The sequence below is a fragment of the Rissa tridactyla genome, chromosome Z, assembly GCF_028500815.1.
Source record: "Rissa tridactyla isolate bRisTri1 chromosome Z, bRisTri1.patW.cur.20221130, whole genome shotgun sequence".
In the NCBI taxonomy this organism is placed as follows: domain Eukaryota; kingdom Metazoa; phylum Chordata; class Aves; order Charadriiformes; family Laridae; genus Rissa; species Rissa tridactyla.
In genome coordinates, this window is record NC_071497.1 from 77,689,747 (window position 1) to 77,712,761 (window position 23,015).

Here is a 23,015-nt window from a genome sequence, read left to right on the forward strand (position 1 = left end):
TGGACCTGCTCCAGCACCTCAGTGTCTTTCTTGTAGTGAAGTTGTTGCAGTCACAGTGGTGGAAGTTGTATCGATGATAATCAGAGTGGATCTGGCCATATGCTACAACTGCTGTATTTTTTTATTGGTCATTTGTTAGTAATCTAGGGCTGAAGAGGTTTTAGTTGCTGCCAAATAGCAGCTGTAGGCACTGACCCCGTGGCTATGTTAAAATTATTTATTAAATACTGAACTCCGCTCCCTCCCCTCTACTTTTTTGTCTTTTGGTAGTCTGCAGTTCTTTGTTCTGGCTTTGGAGAACTTGGATCCTCTAAATTGCCCAACTCTACTGGATCCCAAATCTTAGACCAGTTGAAATCTCCAGGATTGGGTCAATTTACCTCTCAACAAAACAACAATAATAGCTCTACCACCACTACCGCAACTACAACATCATCCTGGGATCTGAAACCGCCCATTACCCAGTCATCAGTCCTTAGTCAGTTTGGTAAGTACTCTGACATAGCTTTCTCTCTGTTAGCCCGTAAGATTTCTTTGACTAGTGACAGTTTAAAATGGCCTTAATGAAAAGACCTTTTTTAAAAAAATGTAATTCTAATAATACATTTTGTTACAACATTGTAAGAGTTACGCTTACTGGCTGGTAATAGACGTTATGAGTGTATCACAAACTAAGTTTTGATAGGCTTAAGCCTATCCATAAAAGTCGTTGTATCTTTAGAAGTTGTTAAGCTTTCATGTAATGACATCTTTGATGTAACGGGCTTGAATATTTAAGTGGAACTTTGACGTGACTTTGTCTCTCACCAAATCCTGGAAAATACTTATTTTCATTGTGCCTATGCTGCTTCTAGCTGAGTATAAGGTTGTACCATATTTTGTCTTTTTTTCCCCGAGTGTTTTTCTTCTAGCCATTACATGAATTTTGAATGAGTACTATTATAATTTCTTCCTAATGTGCATCACATCTCAGTGTTCCTTCCCTAGTGTGCTGAGAATGATGTAGGTTACCCATTTTGTCTATTCATAATTGTATGGATTTTTCATTTAATTGAGTAAAATTAGTAGAAACAGTGAAAATGACACAAACTTGATTTTTGCAGTGTAGTTCCTAGCAGTACGTTCACTGTGAAGAGTGATAGCTCTTCTGTCTATCTCATGTGTGTGTGTATATGTTTCCAGACAGATAAGCAGACGATTTGGAAGCAGTTATAATCTTTTACATGCATCAATTCTGAAAAAAATGTGTATGTACCTTTTAAGTTGCTTTCTAATGCAGTTTACCAACTGAATAAAAAACCCTTCACATTGCAAATGTTGTGGATCTCCTACAGTTGTTGACTGGTGCTCTGAAAAATACGAAAGGGAAACACTTGGAAAAAAACTGTCAATGTCCAGTGTGTCTTGACTTTCAGCCAGATTGAGATGGTAGATGACTTCCTATTTGTGTTGAAAATTTTCTCCTTTGTAGGGGCAGGAAATCCGAACTCATAATACCTCTAAATTGCAACTCCAGACTCCTTAGAAGTAATCTCAATCAATCGGCACACTTAATTACAGTGAAACTTGCAATCTTTGATTAAAATAATCCAGAAGAGTTTTTGAGGACTAATGTGTGGTAATATTATGTGACTGTATGGGTAGGTTTGTTGTCATATTTTTGAAGAAAGCTGAATAATTCTTGCCCAGAGTTGTTTATATTTAGAGAATATCAATATCAGTATGTTGGTCTTATTATTGCAGTGGTGGTATTCAATGTGAAACTCATGTGATGTCTGAAAGAGACCTTCAGATGCTATAAAATCTTAGCTGTCGAGTATGTCAGATCACCGAGATTCCTTCATGAAGAGTAGAAGTGTGAAGAGCAGTGTTTAACATTTTAATTTGTTATTTGTTTTTTCCCAATGCTGACCAGACTTTAAATCCCAGCCTGATCCATCCCCAGTTCTGAGCCAGCTGACCCAGCGACAGCAACAACAAACGCAGGCAGTCCCTGTTCCTCCTCCTGGGCTGGAGTCCTTCTCCCCCCAGGTAAAACTCCGTGAGCCATCACCAGTAGACACCTCTACAGCTGTCAGCAAAATGTTACAGCTCCCCACTCTATCTATGGATAACCAGACAGTGACTGCCAATCAAACCCAGCAGAAACAGATAAAACCACCAAAACGGAGGATAGCTCCAGCATCCAAGGTGGGTAATTGAGTGGTGGCTTGTCATTAGTAAATGTGAAAGTGTACAAAAGCTTTTATCAGGAATAGTGTGGCCAGCAGGACTAGGGCAGTGATTGTCCCCCTCTACTAGGCACTGGTGAGGCTGCCCCTTGAATACCGTGTTCAGTTTTGGGACTCTCACTTACAAGACAGACATTGAGGTGCTGGAGCAGGTCCAGAGAAGGGCAACAAAGCTGGTGAGGGATCTGGAGCACAAGTCTTCCAAGGAGTGCTAAGGGAGCTGGGGTTGTTCAGCCTGGAGAAAAGGAGGCTGAGGGGAGACCTCGTCGCTCTCTACAGCTACCTGAAAAGAGGGTGTAGCGAGGTGGGGGTTGGTCTCTTCTCCCAAGTCAAAGGTGATAGGACCAGAGGAAATGGCCTCAAGTTGCATCTGGGGAGGTTTAGATTGGGTATTAGGAAAAACTTCTTCACTAAAAGGGTTAATCAGGCATTGGAACAGGCTGCCCAGGGAAGTGAATGAGTCGCCATCCCTGGAGGTATTTAAAAGATGGGTAGATGTAGTGCTGAGGAACATTGTTTAGTGGTGGACTTTGCAGCTTTAGGTTGATGGTTGGATTCAATGATCTTAAAGGTCCCTTCCAACCTAAATGATTCGATCATTCTGTTCCATATGTAAATTGTTAGGGAGAAGGAGAGCAAAGACCATGGTATATTTCTTGTTTATACAGCAGTAAATTCTAAGATGGATAGTTTTTAGGTCCGAAGTACAGTGATGTTTTTCTTTTCCAAGGACATATCTGGTTGCTCTGTGTGGAAAATGACTGTTGCTGAATGTTTTGGGTTGACTTAGTAGCCACAAGATGAATGTTGGCTGAAGGAGAGGGACACAGTTGACGCTTTTATATTGTAGAATAATATGGCTTACTCTTCCAGCTCCAGATTGGGGCACAGAATCAATGAATTTATTTCAGTTTACAAGAATGTAGTTAATTTATGTGAAGTAAATGGGGAGCTTATCGCAGATCTAGTTAGCAGTGAAGGCTGAGACAGTAACTGAAGAAGCCTGTAGTAAAGGGAGGGGGGAGAGTCTCAGTTACTGATATCTTTAATACAGATAGTACATGCAAAGGAATTATGGCTTTTTTTCCCTTCTTTAAGATTCCTGCCTCTGCAGTGGAGATGCCTGGATCAGCGGATGTGACAGGGTTAAATGTTCAGTTTGGAGCTCTGGAGTTTGGATCAGAGCCTGCACTCCCAGAGTTTGGATCAACTTCAAGCAATGAGAATACCAGCCAGGCGACTAACAATAGCTTGTACTCAAAATCTGTAAAGTACGTGTGAGTTCCCCTTGTGCGTTCTTACATGTCTTCTTTAGGGGGTCAAATTTGTACCAAAAACATCAAGGCACAGTAACCGTGTAAGAGGAGGGGGAAATATGATGACATGTAAGGCTAAGTGTTTTCTGTGGAGGGCATGTTAAGGGAGAAATTTCTTTCTTAACGATAACCAAATCTCTGCAGATGGGTCGATGTGAAGCTGTAGGTGACATGAATGTAACTAGCCTTATAATAAGCTACCCTGTATAGAATTCTTTCTCATGTTTAATTGTCCTGATTTTCAAATTTGTTTGAGGATTTTTCCCTCACAACCCAGATTTTTCTGCTTTTGATCCAGGAGAGATGACCCTTGTATGTCATTAGATTGGCACCAGATTACAGATCTGATGCTCCTATGGGATGAGAAAAGAAGCCAGGCTTTCAGTATGCAGAAGCTCTTACTGAAGTGCTAAAATAGCCAACTATAAATGCCAACATACCAGTAACCCATTTTTTTTTCCTTATTCATTCAAAAATTGGCTTCAGTAAAAAGCTTCCTGAAGTTATTTCAGAAATACTAGTAAAAATTAATTTTCACATTAATTTCTAGTTCTATAGGTGATATAAACCGTTTAGAAAGTAAAACGCTGCTGCGGATTTTAAAGTATCTTTTCCTCTTTGCATAGTTCATTCTGTTAGACTGCTACTGTAATGCTAGAATTCTATTGTAAAAAGAGACCATGTGTTTCTCATCATATACCAGACTTTTTGGATCTAGTTGTTTAAAAAAGAGAGATTATGATAATGAATTTGTTCTTTGAGAAGGTGGAAATAACATGACTGAAAAGTGCTTGGGTGTAAAGTCTTGTTTTGGTTGGGCCAGCAGGAGGAATGTGAATGGTGCTTAGTGCAGCTGATGGCTTTGCAGTAGTGATTACTAGGGACCAAAGCAAAATTATGTATTTTTTTCATTATTAGATTTTCTAGTATAAATAATGTAAGTTTGGCTGAATGTTTTACGTAGCTCTTAGATAACTGTATAGGAGCTATTATTTTCATGAAGGTGTTTGAGATGTTGTTTACCAGGATGATAAATAATTTTTACTTTTTCCAGTGATCCTTTGAATACCTCTTTGCCAATATCCAATACAGTACAGGAGTCCACCTACACAACCTCTGCCATCACCTCTTCCAGTCTGACCTGCTCATCCCAGAGCACTAGCCCAGTAACAACAACTTCCTCCTATGACCAGACTTCTGTGCATAGTAGGATAGCGTACCAAAGCTCCATGGCTCCGTCTGAATCAACCTCTGTTGCAGTTACGGTGAGTGAATTTCAGAAATAAAACCTAGAAAAAGGTGAAATATTCTTATCCGTGTTAGACTTGTATTACTGTAATACATTAATACTTTTAACCAAACCAAGTGGTATGTTGGTATGTTTTATTCCCAAGCCCACGCTGTTACTTGCTTTTGCTTTTCGTATTGTGTAGCTGGTTTTGGCCATACTGTATTTGGGATATGAGAGCCTCTGATTTTATGGGTTTTGACATCTTAAGTTGCTGTTTGACCTTTTTTCTTAGTAACACTTAACATTCTACCTGAGTTTCTTTCCCTGAAGCTTAGCTTTTAAAAAAGGAACTATCTCTGTATATAAATATTAGTTATGGTATTTTGCCTTAACTTGACAGTTTTTATCCAAAGGTATATTATTTATTAAATTTATTTGGCACCTAGCGAATGCATTCCAAACTGTTTGTGGGCCCTCCAGCGTTACTCTTTTGGTGGACTTAAACATCATTGGGAATTAGTTTCATGTTTTATTTTAAAAAGCATAGGGAGAGGTCTAATCTACGACAGAGAGGATCTCTTCGGAGATTCAAAAGCACCTACTCTCTTTGTATATGGAATGTAAGTTTGTTTTAAGAGAACTTAATTTATTAAATGTGTAAAAACCTGTGAGAGTTTGTAAGTTTATTTACTTCTGGCCTTTGTTATGCAATGGCTCAGTCACACTTGTCTTCTGCACTAGCTCGTATGTACTGGTGAGGATCAAGCATAGACTATCCACTTCTGTACTCCAGCGTTATCCAAAAAACAACTGGTGCTTCTCAAGTCTTATCTTTCAATGGAAAAAAATTGTCGTCTCTGTGTAACTTGGATAGTTAAAATTGTGAGTTGCATTAGATCAAAAGCACAACCATTTCCTATATGTTAATGCAATTCTTTCTTTTATATTGGTGTGAACCTGAAGTTTATGTTATATACAGTACATGGGAAGGTCTCCTGCTGATGGGTGTAGTATGGGCAGTGTATGGGATTCTGTATGTTCAGGGCACCTTGCACTTGAGACAAACTATTATGTGGTTTTGTTAAAGGCAGTAAAAAGTTAATTTTCTGCCTTTTTTGTCTTTCAGTTTAGAATTAATATAGAATTTTGCATGAAGCATGTTCGATGTGTGATTCAGTCTGAAAATTTAATATACCTCTAAGATCATTCATTCATTCATTTCTCCTTTGTTTGCAGAATGGGCACAGTGGTGTTAGAACACAGGCAACTCTTGACAGTAAGTTTACAAAGCTTAGTTGTGCACAGGACTTTCTGATCTTTCTGTGCTACTTGCTATGCTCATAACTGTAGGAGTGGTATCTGACTTAGGGTTTTATATTGTTCTCCCTGACTAAGTTTTGGCTGATGCATTTGAGTTTATTTTGTACTTGCATAGGATGCACTGCTTGCTTCTTGACTGAAACTGAAGTATGAAACCGTCCCTATTAAATCTACAAACCTAGGCAGTCTTAGAATTAGAGAAACTGCTTTGCTGCTGCTTTTCCTTTTGAACTTACCTGCGAAAATTATTTGACATAAAATAAAATATAAAATTAAAAAATAATATAAAGTTTCTTAGCGATTCTTCCAGTTCTCAGTTGGGAAGCTGCGAGTAGCATTTAGCTGTGGTGAAACAAAGTCGCATCTTTGAATGCACCTCTCACCGGGTTGTAGTGCTACTTGCCCTGTTGCAAGCCCGTGGGGAATAAGGGTGACTTAACATGCTCCCTCTGCCGGTTGGCTGGTTGCCTTGTAGTGGAGTAACATTAGTGCAATACTGGCTGAGATACAGGCATTACTCTTACCTTTGTCTTGGCCTGTTTCTGATGTGGTATTTTACTCGTAGCATTACTCTCATCCTGGACTTGAAATAATTAGAGTATAGTATTCACTCTTCTGAACTTTATGTGCTGCTCTGTGAAAGTCTTCAAGGGCAGCAGTATGAATTAACATCTCTCGGAATTCCAACACTTCAGTTTTAGGTCTATCCTCTTAAACGTCTCTTCAGTCATTAGTGGGGCAGCCTTTTGTATATTTTCTTTAATACTTCTGAGTAGAAAGAAGTTGAGTATTCAGACCTATAAACAATGTTTTGCTAGTGCCAAACTCAATTTAAATTGTCAGGAAGAGTGTATATGCCCAAAGAGTTACCACTTAAAAATGGTTATATGTAATGACAACTTTTCAAATGGAAAAATTTCTTACTCTCATGTACAAAGTTAATAAACAATTTATGAAATTCAGTATAGGACTTGTCTTTCTGCTATGGAAAACAAAGATCTGAGAATTCCTAGTATTTTTGTAATTATTCTGTAATGGCTTTGTTAATCCCTTTTTCTATGCCACTTCTCTTTTGAGAACACTTTTGGGTTTTTCCGGTATCTCAAGCATGTAAACTGGAATCAAGTCTTTTTACATGTATCTTTTTCATGCATCCAAACTGTCTTGAAATTCTCTCTTAATTTTTGAAAGTATTCACCTTTTCTTTTCTGTATGTGCTGATAATAGTATTAGTTGTTCCTATCTCATCTTTACTGCTGTTGTCCTTCAACATCCGGATCTTGTGCTTCCTAAATCCCTAGTTCGGAGCACGGCTGGTGTGTTATAGTTCTGACCATCCTATTTGTCTCCTGGTTTTCGTTGTCTTTCACACTATGTTCAGGCATCTTGTAGGGGGTCTTACTGAAGATGGTGATTCTGTCCCTTGTGTTGGGGACATCTACTTTCATTTCAAGAAGGGAATCCTGCTCAAAATGTATTAAGAGTTGTAAGTGCTACTTACTTATTTTTAGATGTATCTTGTCAGGAGGTATCAGGTGATACAGTTGCCACTTTCACAACAATGTTTCTGTTTGTCACTTGAATTTCCTCCTGCGTTGTCAGTTACCCTCATACTTACTGCAAAGGCCAAGACCGCTATTTGCATAGCACCCAGTCCAGCAACCTGACTTGGGTCATTTCATGAGGAAACCAAACCAGTAACGTGAACAAACTGTGATGTGTAACTTCCAAGCACATATATGACTTCTGTTTGGTGACTGTTCTAAAACTGTTTTCACACATTGCAAGTTAGTGATGATCCACCGGGTAGTGGTCTGTGGTGTGGTATGGAAGCATGGCCCAGCAGAAGGCAGGGCTCAATTCTCTTTCTGGGTTTTGTTGGTGGCTGAGTGACTCTAATTCTTTGTATTATCTTTGCAGGACAAAAGATAAGTGTAGAAACAGCTAATTCTTTGTATTATCTTTGCAGGACAAAAGATAAGTGTAGAAACAGCTGGGAATTATGTTTGTCAGTAGAGTTGTTCAGTTTCTTGTTACAGTATAGTGATCCTTTGGAAAGGCATGTTTGGCCTTTCCAAACTTTGTAAACAAGTTTTACTTTGTGTAGCCTAAAAAGTCATTTTAGTGCTAAACACTTTTTGTTGTCTAGGTCAAATAAAGTCAGTCAGTATTGACAGCTCTTTAGCCATTGAAAATGCTTAATGCTTCTTAAATTACACATTTGACTGAGTACTCTGAACTCTGAAGTTCTATGTGTCCTTGTACTCCAGTGATGTAAGTCTCATTCATGTAAAGTGCTGTGTAGGTTTGAATGAAGAAGCAGAGCTGTAGGTAAAAGCAGATTTGTACATCCCTTGAAAAGTGCACATGGCTTCTGTTTGCAGAACCAAATGCGAGGAATTTTAAAATGACGATTGACTTCTGAGCAAAAGCTAGTAATCCAGATAGTGGGAGGGGAACTGCAGAAGACTGTAGTTTACTACATGCACAGTAGTCAAAATTATAAATCTATTGTAGATGAAGAACTTAAAGGGAAAAAAATTATAGTTCTGTTGCTGTTTGAATTTTCCTGAATACCCAGATTGCTTGATACTGTTACTGGTTCTTAATGGTTAGGTTTTTGTAAACCAAGGGGAGAATACTACTGTGTTCCTGAGTCCAGGCTGGGATGTCAGGGATGCTGGAATTTGAATTTGAATGACTCTTTTTAACTTGTTGCAGCTAATTCATCAGTTTCAGCGCCTAAGACAGAGCCTTCTCCCTCACTACCTTCTGCTGGGTCTCTGCCTAGCGTGGTGTCCACCACTGCTTCGCTTCTGCCTTCAGCATCGCAGCACGCAGCAACATTGCCCAGCTTGCCTCAGTCCAGTGATCTGGCCAGCAGCTCACTTTCTCAGTTAAGCAGGTACAGTAGGAGTTGTGATAAACTGAAAGGGGTTCAGTTTTGGGGAAAGGGCAAACATGAGGGTGATTACATATGGGGGCTGTCAGACACCAGGGTCCCTTTTTCTGACATTGGATTACAGATCAATGTTGGTACTGCTGTTACTGCGAAAAGTTCACAGGCCTGGTCAGATGGGGAAAAAAGGTGGTGCTAAAGCAGAGTTTCCTGAAACTAAGTTACCTGCTGATGTTTTTCAGCAGGAGATTCTTTATTTTCATATTTTACAGTTTATGTATAAAACTGAACTGATAGTTCTGATTAGTCTTTTCAAAGAGGAAATGGCCTTTGGTGGCGTGTAGTGGTATGAACTGACCTTGATTAAATTGCCAGATTCTGTAGTAGTGTGGCTGATTTTGGAGCTTTCACAGATGCTCTTCATTTGCTGGTTTTTTTGAGCCTTGTCTTTTGAGAGTGTGTTGGGGCTTTTTGGCAGAGTTGTGGGGCAAATACCCTGCAGTTCTAATTGGTTGAACTAATGTTATGCAGGTTAAAATGTGAGAAATACCATAGTGAGTCAAACCAAAGCACTGCCTGACATAATTAATACCTGTGCCCTGTGTCAGGCAGCTGCAGTTGCTCAGGGAAAGAATGAGAAACAAGCCATGTGCTGTGTCAGCCGCCTTCTGGTTTTGGACTTTATGTGTCTTGGAGTCATTGCTACATAATTCCTAAAGCAACCATTGTTTTCTTAAAAATACCGTAAATTGATAAATAGAAATGAGTGGTGTTTTAGATGTTTCTTGTTACTAATAGTTGTCTCTGTACTTCAGGTTTTTTTCATTAAAAGGTAGTAGGATATTACTTAAAGGAATAAATGCTTGTAGGGGTGTGTGTATATATACACGCATCCCTATAGACAATTTTTTCTTTAAGTAATATCCTACTCTGTGTGTGTATGTGTAGACAAACATGTACATTTTTTATTCTTTAACTAATATCCTATTACCTACTCTGTGTTTATATATATGTGTATATATACGCATATATATTAAAAATAGTTCCAGGAAAAATTAATGTTACTAATACTTTGCAATTTTTTTCTAGCTCTCTGTCCAATCATCAGAGTAGCCTCTCCCCTGCCTCAGTGTTGTCTTCAAGCACATCACATGCAGTAAGTCTTATTTGCATTTCAGCAGATGTTTGGCATGTAGTCAGTTTATCTGATGGTTAAGACCCTCTCTCAAAGTTCATTGTGTCCCAGTATACTACGAACTGGGACCTTGTACTTGAAATTTGTACCTTGTATTTGAAATCTGCATTCATACATCTGGCTAACTTTGAAAGGAATCATAATTTTTAGCTTTCTTATTGAAAAATATGCTTAGCTATAAATTCTCAAAACTTTAAAATAGTATATGTATTTTTTTTCCTCCCCAGGGCATTACTGAAGAGCTATAGCCATAAAGTCATGTGATGTAGGAAGTGTTAGACAGAATAATGTGGCTCTCTGAAGCCTTAAAATATCCCAAAGAGGAGGGTTGTTCAGCTACTAAGATTGACTCTTTTTTGAGAGGGACAATGTTCTGGAGTTGTATAGATTGAGATTCACAGGGGACAGAAAATGGCATATGGATATTTCATTATACATTGCAGTATCCACAAAGAATATTTCTGCCATATTTGTCCCTCAATAAAACCATAAAATAGATCTGAGCAGATGCAGGTGAATTAGGATACAACAAGTTCAGTTTTGTTAAGTTCTAAGATGAACTGGTCTGGCATTACTTATTTGCAGGAAAAATTGCAAGCTACACAACAGGAATGATTAATTTTTAGGCCAGATATTTTTCATTAGTGAGAGCATACCCTTACTGCATTTCAAGAATTCCCATATGTAAAGCATACATGAAATTGATAAGTGCAATTAGGTGCAAACGCAAACTAAAATATAGTACAGGTTATGCTGCCTATTTATCTGATCTTGAATCAAAGCATGTCCTCTACAGAAAACGTTAACAGTGACATTAAAACTGATCCACTGGTGAGGGTCCACAGAAGGGCCACAGAAATGATCAAAGGACTGGGAAGAGTGGCATATGGAGAAAGGCTGAGAGAATTGGTTTTTTTCAGCCTTGAGAAAAGGCTTATCACCACGTTGCAGTATTTAAAGGGTGCCTACAAAGAAAATGGAGACTCCCTTTTTACAAGAAAACACATGAAAAAGATGAGGGGTAATGGGTACAAGTTACTCCTTGGGGAGATTCCAATAGAACACAAGAAGAAAATCTTTCACAATTAGAACCATCAGCCATTGGAATAATCTCCCCAGGGAAGCTGTGGATTCCCAAGGTAGGACACTTTTAAGATTCGTCTGGACAGCATGCTGGGCCATCTTGTCTAGACTGTGCTTTTGCCAAGAAAGCTTGGATGAGATGATCCCTGAGGTCCCTTCCAACCTGGTGTTCTGTGATTCTAACTGAAACAAGAGTCTTATTTTAGGTAAGAAGGATGGCCAGCCCTCTAGTGGTAAAAAAAAGTCTTTACCACTTGTGATTTGTACTAGATGGGGAACAGCTATTACAGAGACTTGCCAGTCACACAACTGCAGAGGAAATTTTTTGTGCCAGCAAGGGGCAATGGCATAATGAAAGAATTTCTTGGAACAAATGTATTAAAAAATAAAATAAAAATTTAGAAGTGGCTGTCTGAAACTGCTCCAAAATGTGGCCTGTTAGCAGTCTCCACTGGAGAAGTTAGCTGGCAAGAGGCAGGAGATGGAATGATACATGTCATGACAGATGATTTTAGAGTTTACAATGTGGCAATTTTGTCACCTGTATAGTTAATGCATTTGAAATAACAAGGCAAATAGTAATGAACACAGTGCTGTAGATGAGGTTGCACAGACAAAAGTCAGAGAGACGCTGACTTGTTCTGTGATGGAGTACTTATGTACAATCCCAGCTGGGGTCTGCAGGTAGATAAATGCTTTTCCTTATGCCTGCATTTTGTTTTGTAATGCTCCATCCGTACTGAATACGTAACTTAAGAATTCATACTTATCCAAATGTCCTTCTTTTCTGTTGTCAGAATTGTTTTGGCTTCTGTTTGATGACACTGTTTTGCAAGGCGTGATCGACTTACAGCTAAAGCACTGTATTATGCTGGATTCAAACCAGGAACTCCTTTATCCTCATGTGTTCCTGTAATACATCTGATCTGTGTTTCAGTTTACCACATTGACTGTGTTGTGGGGCACTGCAGTTTTAATCTTTTAAATTCCACAAGTGCATTGAGGAAATCACAATAGCGGAGTCCTCTATTTTGAAAACAAATACTGTCTTTTGGAAGAATATAGGAATTTATTTAAGATAACAAGTACTAGCTTAAAGGAGTATACAAGCAAAGGGCAAGAACTAATACAATGGAGTGACACCTGAGTTACTGTGGTATAATTTTGTGATGATACAGCGGTTTGAATTTAACTCTCATGTAATGTTTTTTTTTCAATACTTAAAAACCACAAGCATGCAATTTAGTTGCTTGCTTGGTACATAGATAATGCATATCCTTTTCTTTTGCATGTGTTGCTGTTACTTAAAAGATTGTTGGGGGGTGGGGTTGGTGGGTGGGAGGTTTCCCCTAGCATCTTCCACTGTGTTTTATTTGCTCTGTGGTCCTCATTCTTTCTGTCTTCTTTCTAGCACACTGGTGTTGAGAACACATCTTCGCTCCAGCCCTCAACAACCTTTTCAACTGCTTCAACCTCAGCCACTAGCACCACCTCTTCAGTTGTCAGCATGGCAAGCAGTATGAACACTACAAACAGCCTTGGCCTGAGCGTTACCAGTGTGTCTATACCAGCTGCTACCACACGGGCAGCTCCCTTAGTGTCTTCAGGTTTGCAATATTAACAGATCACGTGGATAGACAGAGAACTTCAGTCATCAGGGCTGTCAGTTGAGCATCTCATTAGCCATAATTGCGCTGAGAAATCCACACTCTTGACTAGCATTTTCAGCATGCCTTATTTGCTGGTGTATAAAATAAAGTTGTCTGGTTTTGTGTATTTGAAATATTTGTTAGGGTGTTATGTGGCATTTATATAGCACATTCCATCCCCAAAGAGCTTTATAAATAGACACCAGAGCAGTTCTGACTTTGGAAGGTTTGGGCTGGGAGGTTCGCCCAGTTCGTATTCCAAGTTGTGATCAGCTCTTGGCTGTGAGTTCACATTAGCTTTAATTTCAGTCTTCTCTGTGACTTGAATTCATCTGGCAGTATCAAAATATACTACAGTATCCCTGTTATCATATGCCACATCTTTACTGCCACATCTACAGAAAGGAGGAAAGTGTCTGATGCTGTGTCATTCCGCAGCAAATAGCACTTCAGAAAAAGGGTCCATAGAGAGAGAAAGTGGGGAGGCTTCTTGCACTGAAGAGCAAGCAATGCTAAATTCTCTATTGCTTCTCTAATCAACCTGAACTGCTAAAAGGAAATCCGATGGAGGGAAGGGAATGGTTTAAATATTAAGATCAAACTTATTACAGGAGGATTTCTCATTTCTTATTCCCATACCTTTTAAATAAAACGTCTGATGATTGGACATAGTGCATTTTTTTTACTCTTCTGCTTCCTAGCACTGCTTCGTGGGGGCAGCTGAAACTGTTTCAGTCGTCTTCTCTTTGCTATTCTCAGCTGCACAAGTCACCCCCAGAAAGTATGTTGGCAACATTTAGTACTTTCCAGTCTATTGTTGAAGATGAGGAAGAGTGTTGACAGAGCAGAAAATGAAAGGAGAGAATTGGCTCTCTTAAATTGAGAGCATTCCCTAAATTTTGCCTTCAGGAGGCAACTGAGGAAAGGAGAATTTTCTGTAATTTTGTAATCCTTTTGGACAAAGTAAATGACAAAATCAGCCTGTTTTCTGATGGGACTGTTGTCAGTCCTCTCACAGTAGCCTGTGCTTCCCCTTCCTTGAGGCATGGTTAAACTCTTCAGGCTATTTTGAACATTTTCATCAGCGAGCGTAAAATTCTTCTGCGTAGTTCTGCTTTTTACAAGGTATGACAGTGCAGCCTCCAGGGCTTGTGACCTGTCTTGTCTCAATGCTGAAGCCTTTTCTTTTCTGAAGGCTTGTTAAAGTGTCTATATTTTGATTCTACAGGCAAAGCTCCCCCAAACCTGCCCCAAGGTGTACCGCCCTTGTTGCATAACCAGTATATTGTGGGACCTGGAGGACTTCTGCCTGCCTACCCAGTAAGCAATTTAATTGTTTCTGTCCTTGATTGCTTAACCCTTGGTGCAGATGGGCCCTCCAGACTTGCTGCTGTCTATGCCAAGGCAATTCTGTTGGCACATGTTGCACCTGGAATTCCTGTTCCAAATGCTGAAGAATATATTAAATATATTCAGTGGGGGTTTACTGTTGATAATGAGCTGCAGAATTGTTGGTACAGACCTGATTTGGCTGCTGTTGAAGCTAAACGTGTGTGTTGCTATGGTTTTCAGTGGTATCAGGTTTTAGGCCCTTTAAGTAAAACTTGACTCATTCAAGTTTGTGTTACTGGGTTAGATTTACTGTAGTAATGGTTGAAATGTGCCATGTCTCCTATTTATCATACTTAAAAAGATTGCACATGGCTTTTTGATGTCTGATAAGAATCAACTTTTTTTTTTGTTTTCTGTTTTTTGAATCAGAAACTTTATTCTAATCATCTTTCTGAATCACAGTGGATGTGAGGGGATACCATAGGTTGCCTTGTGGTCTAGTCATTAAATCTTGAATCCTGCTACTCTCAGAAGTAATGATGGCAGCAAAGAAGGCTGTTGCTCTTACTCCCAAATCTGAATGCCCTGTAGATTTTTCAGAAGTTGACGAATGATGTGTCTGGGAAAACAGTATTGAAGATGGCACGGTCAAACTCTCCTCAGAGGACTGCTGTCTCCAAGAAACAATGTCAGAGTGACAAGCCATTTTAAGCTTAGCTCTACTAGCCTTAAAATGCTACAATGCAACATGATGGTACAATGTGATTTATAGCTGTACAGCTTTAAAATAGACTGGGCCTAGGTCAAACTCTGTTTAAAGCCCCAAAATGGTCAGCGTCAGAGAAAAGTGTTATAATTATGTTGTATTTTTATCTGTCTTTAAGCAGATTTATGGTTATGATGATCTCCAGATGCTTCAATCCAGGCTGCCAATGGTAAGTAGATTGCTTAGTTTATTTAATTTTAATCAAGTTATCTTCAGTGTTGATCATTTGTACAACACAAATCGTTTCATTTGATGGTGATTAAGAGCTTATCCTTGTGTTCTATAGTCTGTTTTTTTTAAATATCCACAAACAGTTTCTCTAGGTGGTGTAAATTAATATAGAGCAAATGTTACATCGTGCGTTCCTCCATCTGCAAATTCTGTAAATAGAAGGAAGTATACTCTGTGCTTTTGAGTGGAGAAATTTTTAATTCTTGCAGGAATGATATGACACCTTGTCAAATCTACTTGAAATCTGAGAGTGAATGTTTACGTACACCAAGAGGTAGGGTTGTACAACAAGTACACAAATTGGCAGCCAGTAGTTACATCTGACAGGTTTTGGAGGTGTTCATATGTGGAGATCTTTGTATATGCTTCATGGCAACAAATGCCAGGTGAACATTTGGGAACAGTTCTTGAAGAAGCATTTGAGCAAATGAGGGAGAATATACAAAGTTTTCTTCCTTACCTGGATCCAGAATGTAAACAGTGTGTGAGAGGGGCTGAGATCCCAGAGAGATTAACGAGGAGCCTCACCCCTAAATTGCAGAAAGGTAAAGAATTTCCACCCCCTACCCTCCCAGAAAACTAGGGTAAGGATCTTGCAGAGAAAGTTTGGTAGTACGTAACTGAGAAAAGTCACAGGATTAAGTGATGCAGTGTATCTTTAGAGGCAGAAATAGAACAATAAGCATTGAGCTGGAAAACAGGTACCACTGGATGAATGCCGTAATTAAAAGTCCAGTTCAATACCAGGTATTGCATGTGGAGTCTGGGAACAGCCAGAGCCAGATAGTCAAAGGTGAGTACAGGGATCTCCCAGACAAAACCCTGTCCAGCTACATCTACTGAATTAAAAAAATTAGTCATGGTGGGGCAGAGCCCTTGCGGGCAGCAGCTGTGGCGGGAGGTGTGTTAGGGTTTCCCTGTTGCCTGCAGGGCGAGCTGTGGTGCCTCTTTTCTGCAGCTGAAGTTTCCCCTGGTGCGCGAGTGTCTTTTCCGTCTAATGCCCTGGTGTTGGTTGTGGTGTGTTTTCCTTTCGCTTGTGGCTCGCCTTTGTTTTCATCTTAGCTGGCCTTTCCTTTTCGTGTTGGGCAGGGTTGTGAAGCGATGTCACTTGTCAGAGGCTGGGGAGCCCCCGGCTGGAGCGAGGGTGGCCCCTGGGGGTGGCGGTGGCTGGCGAGGAGGTGGCTCTGGGCGTAGGCAGTTGAGCATTGGATGTGTTGCTGGCTGGGGCTGCCCCAGCCTCTGTGTTTGAAGCTGGTGAGAATGGGGAGGCAAGGCTTGAGGAAAAGGAAGAGGAGAAAGGGAAGAGTTTTTCTCCTCCTCCCGCTGCTGCTGCTGCGTTGGGTCCCTGGCTGTGGTGCCATGCGTGTGTCCCTGTAGCAGGGGTCTTGTTGCGTTTTCTCTGCCTCCTTGCCTGAGGTGGCTGGAGAGCAAAGGTGATGATGTCCCCCGTAAGGGAAGGGTTGGGACGTTTGGGGTGGCGTGAGCCGCGGTGCCGCTGGATGGAGGAGGGACGTCCAAGAGTCCGTGTGGAGGTGGAGCTGAGGCAGGTGATGTAGTTGTAGAGCTGTAGGGGGAGGAGGAGGTGGAGGGTGCTGCCGCTGAGGTTTTCGGGTCCCGGGCAAGGACAAGGACGGTGTTCTGCTTGTGCGAGAGACTGTGTCAGGCGTTTTGTCAAGGCTTTTGGAGGGAGGGGGACACGGTGCGCGTGTGTTGGTGTGGCGGGAAGGCGGTGGTGGTCTGGGAGTTACGGTCTTGTTAGTTAATGTTGTGTCGGTGGGTGCCGTGCTTGGGGTGCTGGCTGGTGCGTGGTGATGTGGCGCCCCTGGGGGCCGTGACTGCCGGCGGTGGGCTGGTGTTGGAGGTGCGTGGCTGTCCCTTGTCTGTGTTGCCCTCGAAGAGTTGGTGGTGCAAGGCGTTTTGGAGCAGCGCTGGGCGAGCGTTGTCTTGAAAGCTGCCTGAGGCGGGAAGAGTAGCGGAAGTCAGGCGGATGCAAGCGATAGAGTGGTTGAGTGGTTTGGGTTGGGCGGGAGCTTTCAAGGTCGTCTGGTCCAACCCCCCGGCCCCGAGCAGGGCCTTTTTGAAGGGGATCCTGTTGCCCAGAGCGCCCTCCGACGTGCCCTTGACTGTTTGCCGGGGCGGGGCGTGTAGGACGTCTGTGGGCAAGCTGTGCCAGCGTTTGAGCCCCCTCACGGTAAAAGATGGCTTCCTTGTGTCTAGTCTGGGTCTCTTCTGTCTGTGTTTAAAGCCGTTTACCCCCTCTCCTGTCGCTAGAGGCCCTGCTAAAAAGTCGTGTCCCCGTGTTTCTTCCAAGCGCCCTTGAAGCGTTGAAAGGGTGGGAGAAGGTCTCGCCGGAGCCTTCCCTTCTCCCGTCTGGGGAACGCCAGCTCTCTCATCCTGCCCTCCCAGGAGAGGTGTTCCATCCCTGTGACGGTGTTTGTAGCCCTGGTCTGGACCCGCTCCGAGAGGTCCGTGCTGTCCTTGTAGTGAGGACTGGGGATCTGATGGTGAGTTGATGTGAAGCGGGGTGGAAGGTGGACAGTGTTGAGGAGGGGGAGGGCCGCCGAGCCGATGGTGATGACGATGGCTAAAGCCTGGCGCGGAGGTTTTGGCAGGAGGTTGAGGGCAGCGGCTCCTTGGGGAGGCGGCAAAGAGAAGAGTGGGCGCGGGATGTGCGGAGCCCTGTTTGGAGCAGGGGTTGAGCGGAGTAGGTGTTGAGTGGAGGTGGCTTCCCGCCACGCCAAAGGCTGGTTGCTGTGCTTGTGAGAGGCGAGGCACTGTCAAGGTTTTTGCAACAGGTCTTTATTGTCTGTGGACTAAATAGGTGAATAAATAGATAAAAGGCATTGTGAAAATAAATAGAGGGAGTTGTATAAATAGGGGAGGGGGTCAGTGGAGGCTGAGGGCGCAGGGCCGTTGTTGCAGCGGCTCTTGGCACGGGTGAGGGGAGGCGGGAGGCCCGCGGTGGGGCCGCGTCGGTGTTGGAGAAGTGGTGGCGGGGGCGCGTGGGTGCGCGCGGGTTGGTCGGGGCGGTTGGTCTAATTGCACATGGTGCGGGTGAGGTTGTGGAGGCGCTGGAAAGAGGCGCGAACTTCGAGGCGGACGTGGTCCCAGGCGCAGGCGCTGTGGTTGTGGGTGTGGAGGAAGTTGTGGATGCGCCTGAAGTATTTGTTGATGGTGAGCGTGCGGTTGCGGGGCCCTTGTCCTTGGGAGAGCGTGCCGTTGGGTGTGAGGCATTGCTGGAGCTGCTGGCTGTGGCGGTGGAGGTTGTTGAGGAGGCGATGGCGTGCCTGGTCGTCCCAGTGTTGGGGGGTGCTCTGTGCGCTGAGGGTGGCGAAGAGGTTGTCGAGGATGTGTCGGGCGGTGGCGGCGGCTTGCTGTGGGTGGCTGTTGTGGAGGAGGGTGTCGGGGAAGGGGAAGGGCGCCTGTTGGTGTTGGCAGGGCTGTGGCGGTCTGGGAGCCATGTCCCGGAGGATGTTGAGGCTGTCCCAGGGGAAGGTGGAGTGGCAGGGAGGCAGGTGGCGGCAGGCGAGGGTGGTGGCGAGAGCCGTCAGGAGGAGCAGGAGCGTCGGGGCGCCGTGGCGCAGGCGGGTGTGTGGGGTTGCGGGCGCAGGCATGGTGTGTGGTGGTGGGCAGGAGGCTGGTGAGGCTTGGTGGTGGTGCGGGTGGGCGCTGTGCTTGGGGTGCTGCCGGGTGTGGGGCTTTATGGGGTGCCGCGGCTTCGGCTTCCTCGCTTTCTGGTCGCAGCGAGTTTCCGGCTGTCGTTTTCATTTTTGCCTGGTGGCTGTGGTGGTCTTGGGGAAGTGCGTTGTTGGGGTGTCCCCGCGCGTGGGGAGGGGGGTGGCGGTGCTTTGCTGGTGGTGTGTTGTGGGGAGGTTGGCTGTAGTGGTTGAGGGGGGGCTGCGAAAGCGGTGGGGCAGAGCCCTTGCGGGCAGCAGCTGTGGCGGGAGGTGTGTTAGGGTTTCCCTGTTGCCTGCAGGGCGAGCTGTGGTGCCTCTTTTCTGCAGCTGAAGTTTCCCCTGGTGCGCGAGTGTCTTTTCCGTCTAATGCCCTGGTGTTGGTTGTGGTGTGTTTTCCTTTCGCTTGTGGCTCGCCTTTGTTTTCATCTTAGCTGGCCTTTCCTTTTCGTGTTGGGCAGGGTTGTGAAGCGATGTCACTTGTCAGAGGCTGGGGAGCCCCCGGCTGGAGCGAGGGTGGCCCCTGGGGGTGGCGGTGGCTGGCGAGGAGGTGGCTCTGGGCGTAGGCAGTTGAGCATTGGATGTGTTGCTGGCTGGGGCTGCCCCAGCCTCTGTGTTTGAAGCTGGTGAGAATGGGGAGGCAAGGCTTGAGGAAAAGGAAGAGGAGAAAGGGAAGAGTTTTTCTCCTCCTCCCGCTGCTGCTGCTGCGTTGGGTCCCTGGCTGTGGTGCCATGCGTGTGTCCCTGTAGCAGGGGTCTTGTTGCGTTTTCTCTGCCTCCTTGCCTGAGGTGGCTGGAGAGCAAAGGTGATGATGTCCCCCGTAAGGGAAGGGTTGGGACGTTTGGGGTGGCGTGAGCCGCGGTGCCGCTGGATGGAGGAGGGACGTCCAAGAGTCCGTGTGGAGGTGGAGCTGAGGCAGGTGATGTAGTTGTAGAGCTGTAGGGGGAGGAGGAGGTGGAGGGTGCCGCCGCTGAGGTTTTCGGGTCCCGGGCAAGGACAAGGACGGTGTTCTGCTTGTGCGAGAGACCGTGTCAGGCGTTTTGTCAAGGCTTTTGGAGGGAGGGGGACACGGTGCGCGTGTGTTGGTGTGGCGGGAAGGCGGTGGTGGTCTGGGAGTTACGGTCTTGTTAGTTAACGTTGTGTCGGTGGGTGCCGTGCTTGGGGTGCTGGCTGGTGCGTGGTGATGTGGCGCCCCTGGGGGCCGTGACTGCCGGCGGTGGGCTGGTGTTGGAGGTGCGTGGCTGTCCCTTGTCCGTGTTGCCCTCGAAGAGTTGGTGGTGCAAGGCGTTTTGGAGCAGCGCTGGGCGAGCGTTGTCTTGAAAGCTGCCTGAGGCGGGAAGAGTAGCGGAAGTCAGGCGGATGCAAGCGATAGAGTGGTTGAGTGGTTTGGGTTGGGCGGGAGCTTTCAAGGTCGTCTGGTCCAACCCCCCGGCCCCGAGCAGGGCCTTTTTGAAGGGGATCCTGTTGCCCAGAGCGCCCTCCGACGTGCCCTTGACTGTTTGCCGGGGCGGGGCGTGTAGGACGTCTGTGGGCAAGCTGTGCCAGCGTTTGAGCCCCCTCACGGTAAAAGATGGCTTCCTTGTGTCTAGTCTGGGTCTCTTCTGTCTGTGTTTAAAGCCGTTTACCCCCTCTCCTGTCGCTAGAGGCCCTGCTAAAAAGTCGTGTCCCCGTGTTTCTTCCAAGCGCCCTTGAAGCGTTGAAAGGGTGGGAGAAGGTCTCGCCGGAGCCTTCCCTTCTCCCGTCTGGGGAACGCCAGCTCTCTCATCCTGCCCTCCCAGGAGAGGTGTTCCATCCCTGTGACGGTGTTTGTAGCCCTGGTCTGGACCCGCTCCGAGAGGTCCGTGCTGTCCTTGTAGTGAGGACTGGGGATCTGATGGTGAGTTGATGTGAAGCGGGGTGGAAGGTGGACAGTGTTGAGGAGGGGGAGGGCCGCCGAGCCGATGGTGATGACGATGGCTAAAGCCTGGCGCGGAGGTTTTGGCAGGAGGTTGAGGGCAGCGGCTCCTTGGGGAGGCGGCAAAGAGAAGAGTGGGCGCGGGATGTGCGGAGCCCTGTTTGGAGCAGGGGTTGAGCGGAGTAGGTGTTGAGTGGAGGTGGCTTCCCGCCACGCCAAAGGCTGGTTGCTGTGCTTGTGAGAGGCGAGGCACTGTCAAGGTTTTTGCAACAGGTCTTTATTGTCTGTGGACTAAATAGGTGAATAAATAGATAAAAGGCATTGTGAAAATAAATAGAGGGAGTTGTATAAATAGGGGAGGGGGTCAGTGGAGGCTGAGGGCGCAGGGCCGTTGTTGCAGCGGCTCTTGGCACGGGTGAGGGGAGGCGGGAGGCCCGCGGTGGGGCCGCGTCGGTGTTGGAGAAGTGGTGGCGGGGGCGCGTGGGTGCGCGCGGGTTGGTCGGGGCGGTTGGTCTAATTGCACATGGTGCGGGTGAGGTTGTGGAGGCGCTGGAAAGAGGCGCGAACTTCGAGGCGGACGTGGTCCCAGGCGCAGGCGCTGTGGTTGTGGGTGTGGAGGAAGTTGTGGATGCGCCTGAAGTATTTGTTGATGGTGAGCGTGCGGTTGCGGGGCCCTTGTCCTTGGGAGAGCGTGCCGTTGGGTGTGAGGCATTGCTGGAGCTGCTGGCTGTGGCGGTGGAGGTTGTTGAGGAGGCGATGGCGTGCCTGGTCGTCCCAGTGTTGGGGGGTGCTCTGTGCGCTGAGGGTGGCGAAGAGGTTGTCGAGGATGTGTCGGGCGGTGGCGGCGGCTTGCTGTGGGTGGCTGTTGTGGAGGAGGGTGTCGGGGAAGGGGAAGGGCGCCTGTTGGTGTTGGCAGGGCTGTGGCGGTCTGGGAGCCATGTCCCGGAGGATGTTGAGGCTGTCCCAGGGGAAGGTGGAGTGGCAGGGAGGCAGGTGGCGGCAGGCGAGGGTGGTGGCGAGAGCCGTCAGGAGGAGCAGGAGCGTCGGGGCGCCGTGGCGCAGGCGGGTGTGTGGGGTTGCGGGCGCAGGCATGGTGTGTGGTGGTGGGCAGGAGGCTGGTGAGGCTTGGTGGTGGTGCGGGTGGGCGCTGTGCTTGGGGTGCTGCCGGGTGTGGGGCTTTATGGGGTGCCGCGGCTTCGGCTTCCTCGCTTTCTGGTCGCAGCGAGTTTCCGGCTGTCGTTTTCATTTTTGCCTGGTGGCTGTGGTGGTCTTGGGGAAGTGCGTTGTTGGGGTGTCCCCGCGCGTGGGGAGGGGGGTGGCGGTGCTTTGCTGGTGGTGTGTTGTGGGGAGGTTGGCTGTAGTGGTTGAGGGGGGGCTGCGAAAGCGGTGGGGCAGAGCCCTTGCGGGCAGCAGCTGTGGCGGGAGGTGTGTTAGGGTTTCCCTGTTGCCTGCAGGGCGAGCTGTGGTGCCTCTTTTCTGCAGCTGAAGTTTCCCCTGGTGCGCGAGTGTCTTTTCCGTCTAATGCCCTGGTGTTGGTTGTGGTGTGTTTTCCTTTCGCTTGTGGCTCGCCTTTGTTTTCATCTTAGCTGGCCTTTCCTTTTCGTGTTGGGCAGGGTTGTGAAGCGATGTCACTTGTCAGAGGCTGGGGAGCCCCCGGCTGGAGCGAGGGTGGCCCCTGGGGGTGGCGGTGGCTGGCGAGGAGGTGGCTCTGGGCGTAGGCAGTTGGGCATTGGATGTGTTGCTGGCTGGGGCTGCCCCAGCCTCTGTGTTTGAAGCTGGTGAGAATGGGGAGGCAAGGCTTGAGGAAAAGGAAGAGGAGAAAGGGAAGAGTTTTTCTCCTCCTCCCGCTGCTGCTGCTGCGTTGGGTCCCTGGCTGTGGTGCCATGCGTGTGTCCCTGTAGCAGGGGTCTTGTTGCGTTTTCTCTGCCTCCTTGCCTGAGGTGGCTGGAGAGCAAAGGTGATGATGTCCCCCGTAAGGGAAGGGTTGGGACGTTTGGGGTGGCGTGAGCCGCGGTGCCGCTGGATGGAGGAGGGACGTCCAAGAGTCCGTGTGGAGGTGGAGCTGAGGCAGGTGATGTAGTTGTAGAGCTGTAGGGGGAGGAGGAGGTGGAGGGTGCCGCCGCTGAGGTTTTCGGCTCCCTTGCAAGGGCAAGGACAAGGACGGTGTTCTGCTTGTGCGAGAGACCGTGTCAGG

At 46.0% G+C, this 23,015-nt stretch overlaps 3 protein-coding genes and 1 non-coding gene across 15 annotated transcripts in view; 2 read left to right on the forward strand and 2 right to left on the reverse strand.

Moving 5' to 3' along the window:
* UBAP2 (ubiquitin associated protein 2) overlaps window positions 1-23,015 on the forward strand; it is a 159,174-nt gene that overhangs the window by 64,098 nt on the left and 72,061 nt on the right. For 7 of the 12 annotated variants that reach the window (XM_054186417.1, XM_054186420.1, XM_054186419.1 and 4 more), the window contains 10 exons: window positions 271-487; window positions 1,916-2,190; window positions 3,330-3,508; window positions 4,602-4,812; window positions 6,015-6,054; window positions 8,820-9,003; window positions 10,087-10,153; window positions 12,687-12,882; window positions 14,153-14,244; window positions 15,141-15,191. In XM_054186417.1, the coding sequence (XP_054042392.1) occupies window positions 271-487; window positions 1,916-2,190; window positions 3,330-3,508; window positions 4,602-4,812; window positions 6,015-6,054; window positions 8,820-9,003; window positions 10,087-10,153; window positions 12,687-12,882; window positions 14,153-14,244; window positions 15,141-15,191 (1,512 nt within the window). The remainder of the gene's footprint in view (window positions 1-270; window positions 488-1,915; window positions 2,191-3,329; window positions 3,509-4,601; window positions 4,813-6,014; window positions 6,055-8,819; window positions 9,004-10,086; window positions 10,154-12,686; window positions 12,883-14,152; window positions 14,245-15,140; window positions 15,192-23,015) is intronic. The other 5 variants (XM_054186410.1, XM_054186413.1, XM_054186411.1 and 2 more) reach the window with 3 other exon arrangements.
* On the forward strand, window positions 2,929-3,013 carry LOC128903141 (small nucleolar RNA SNORD121A). Its single transcript, XR_008464032.1, has one exon. It is a non-coding gene; the product is annotated as a small nucleolar RNA SNORD121A (small nucleolar RNA).
* On the reverse strand, window positions 17,747-20,746 carry LOC128902807 (interferon-like). Its single transcript, XM_054186423.1, has one exon. It carries the CDS (start codon window positions 18,865-18,867, stop codon window positions 18,289-18,291), a length of 579 nt encoding a protein of 192 aa, XP_054042398.1. The 5' UTR covers window positions 18,868-20,746; the 3' UTR covers window positions 17,747-18,288.
* LOC128902812 (interferon-like) lies at window positions 20,793-22,949 on the reverse strand. Its single transcript, XM_054186427.1, has one exon. The coding sequence runs from the start codon at window positions 21,911-21,913 to the stop codon at window positions 21,335-21,337; it is 579 nt and encodes a 192-aa protein (XP_054042402.1). The 5' UTR covers window positions 21,914-22,949; the 3' UTR covers window positions 20,793-21,334.

Coding starts and splice junctions, on each gene's coding strand:
- LOC128902807 (XM_054186423.1), bottom strand. CDS start 18,867: ATGCCTGCGCCCGCAACCCCACACACCCGCCTGCGCCACGGCGCCCCG.
- LOC128902812 (XM_054186427.1), bottom strand. CDS start 21,913: ATGCCTGCGCCCGCAACCCCACACACCCGCCTGCGCCACGGCGCCCCG.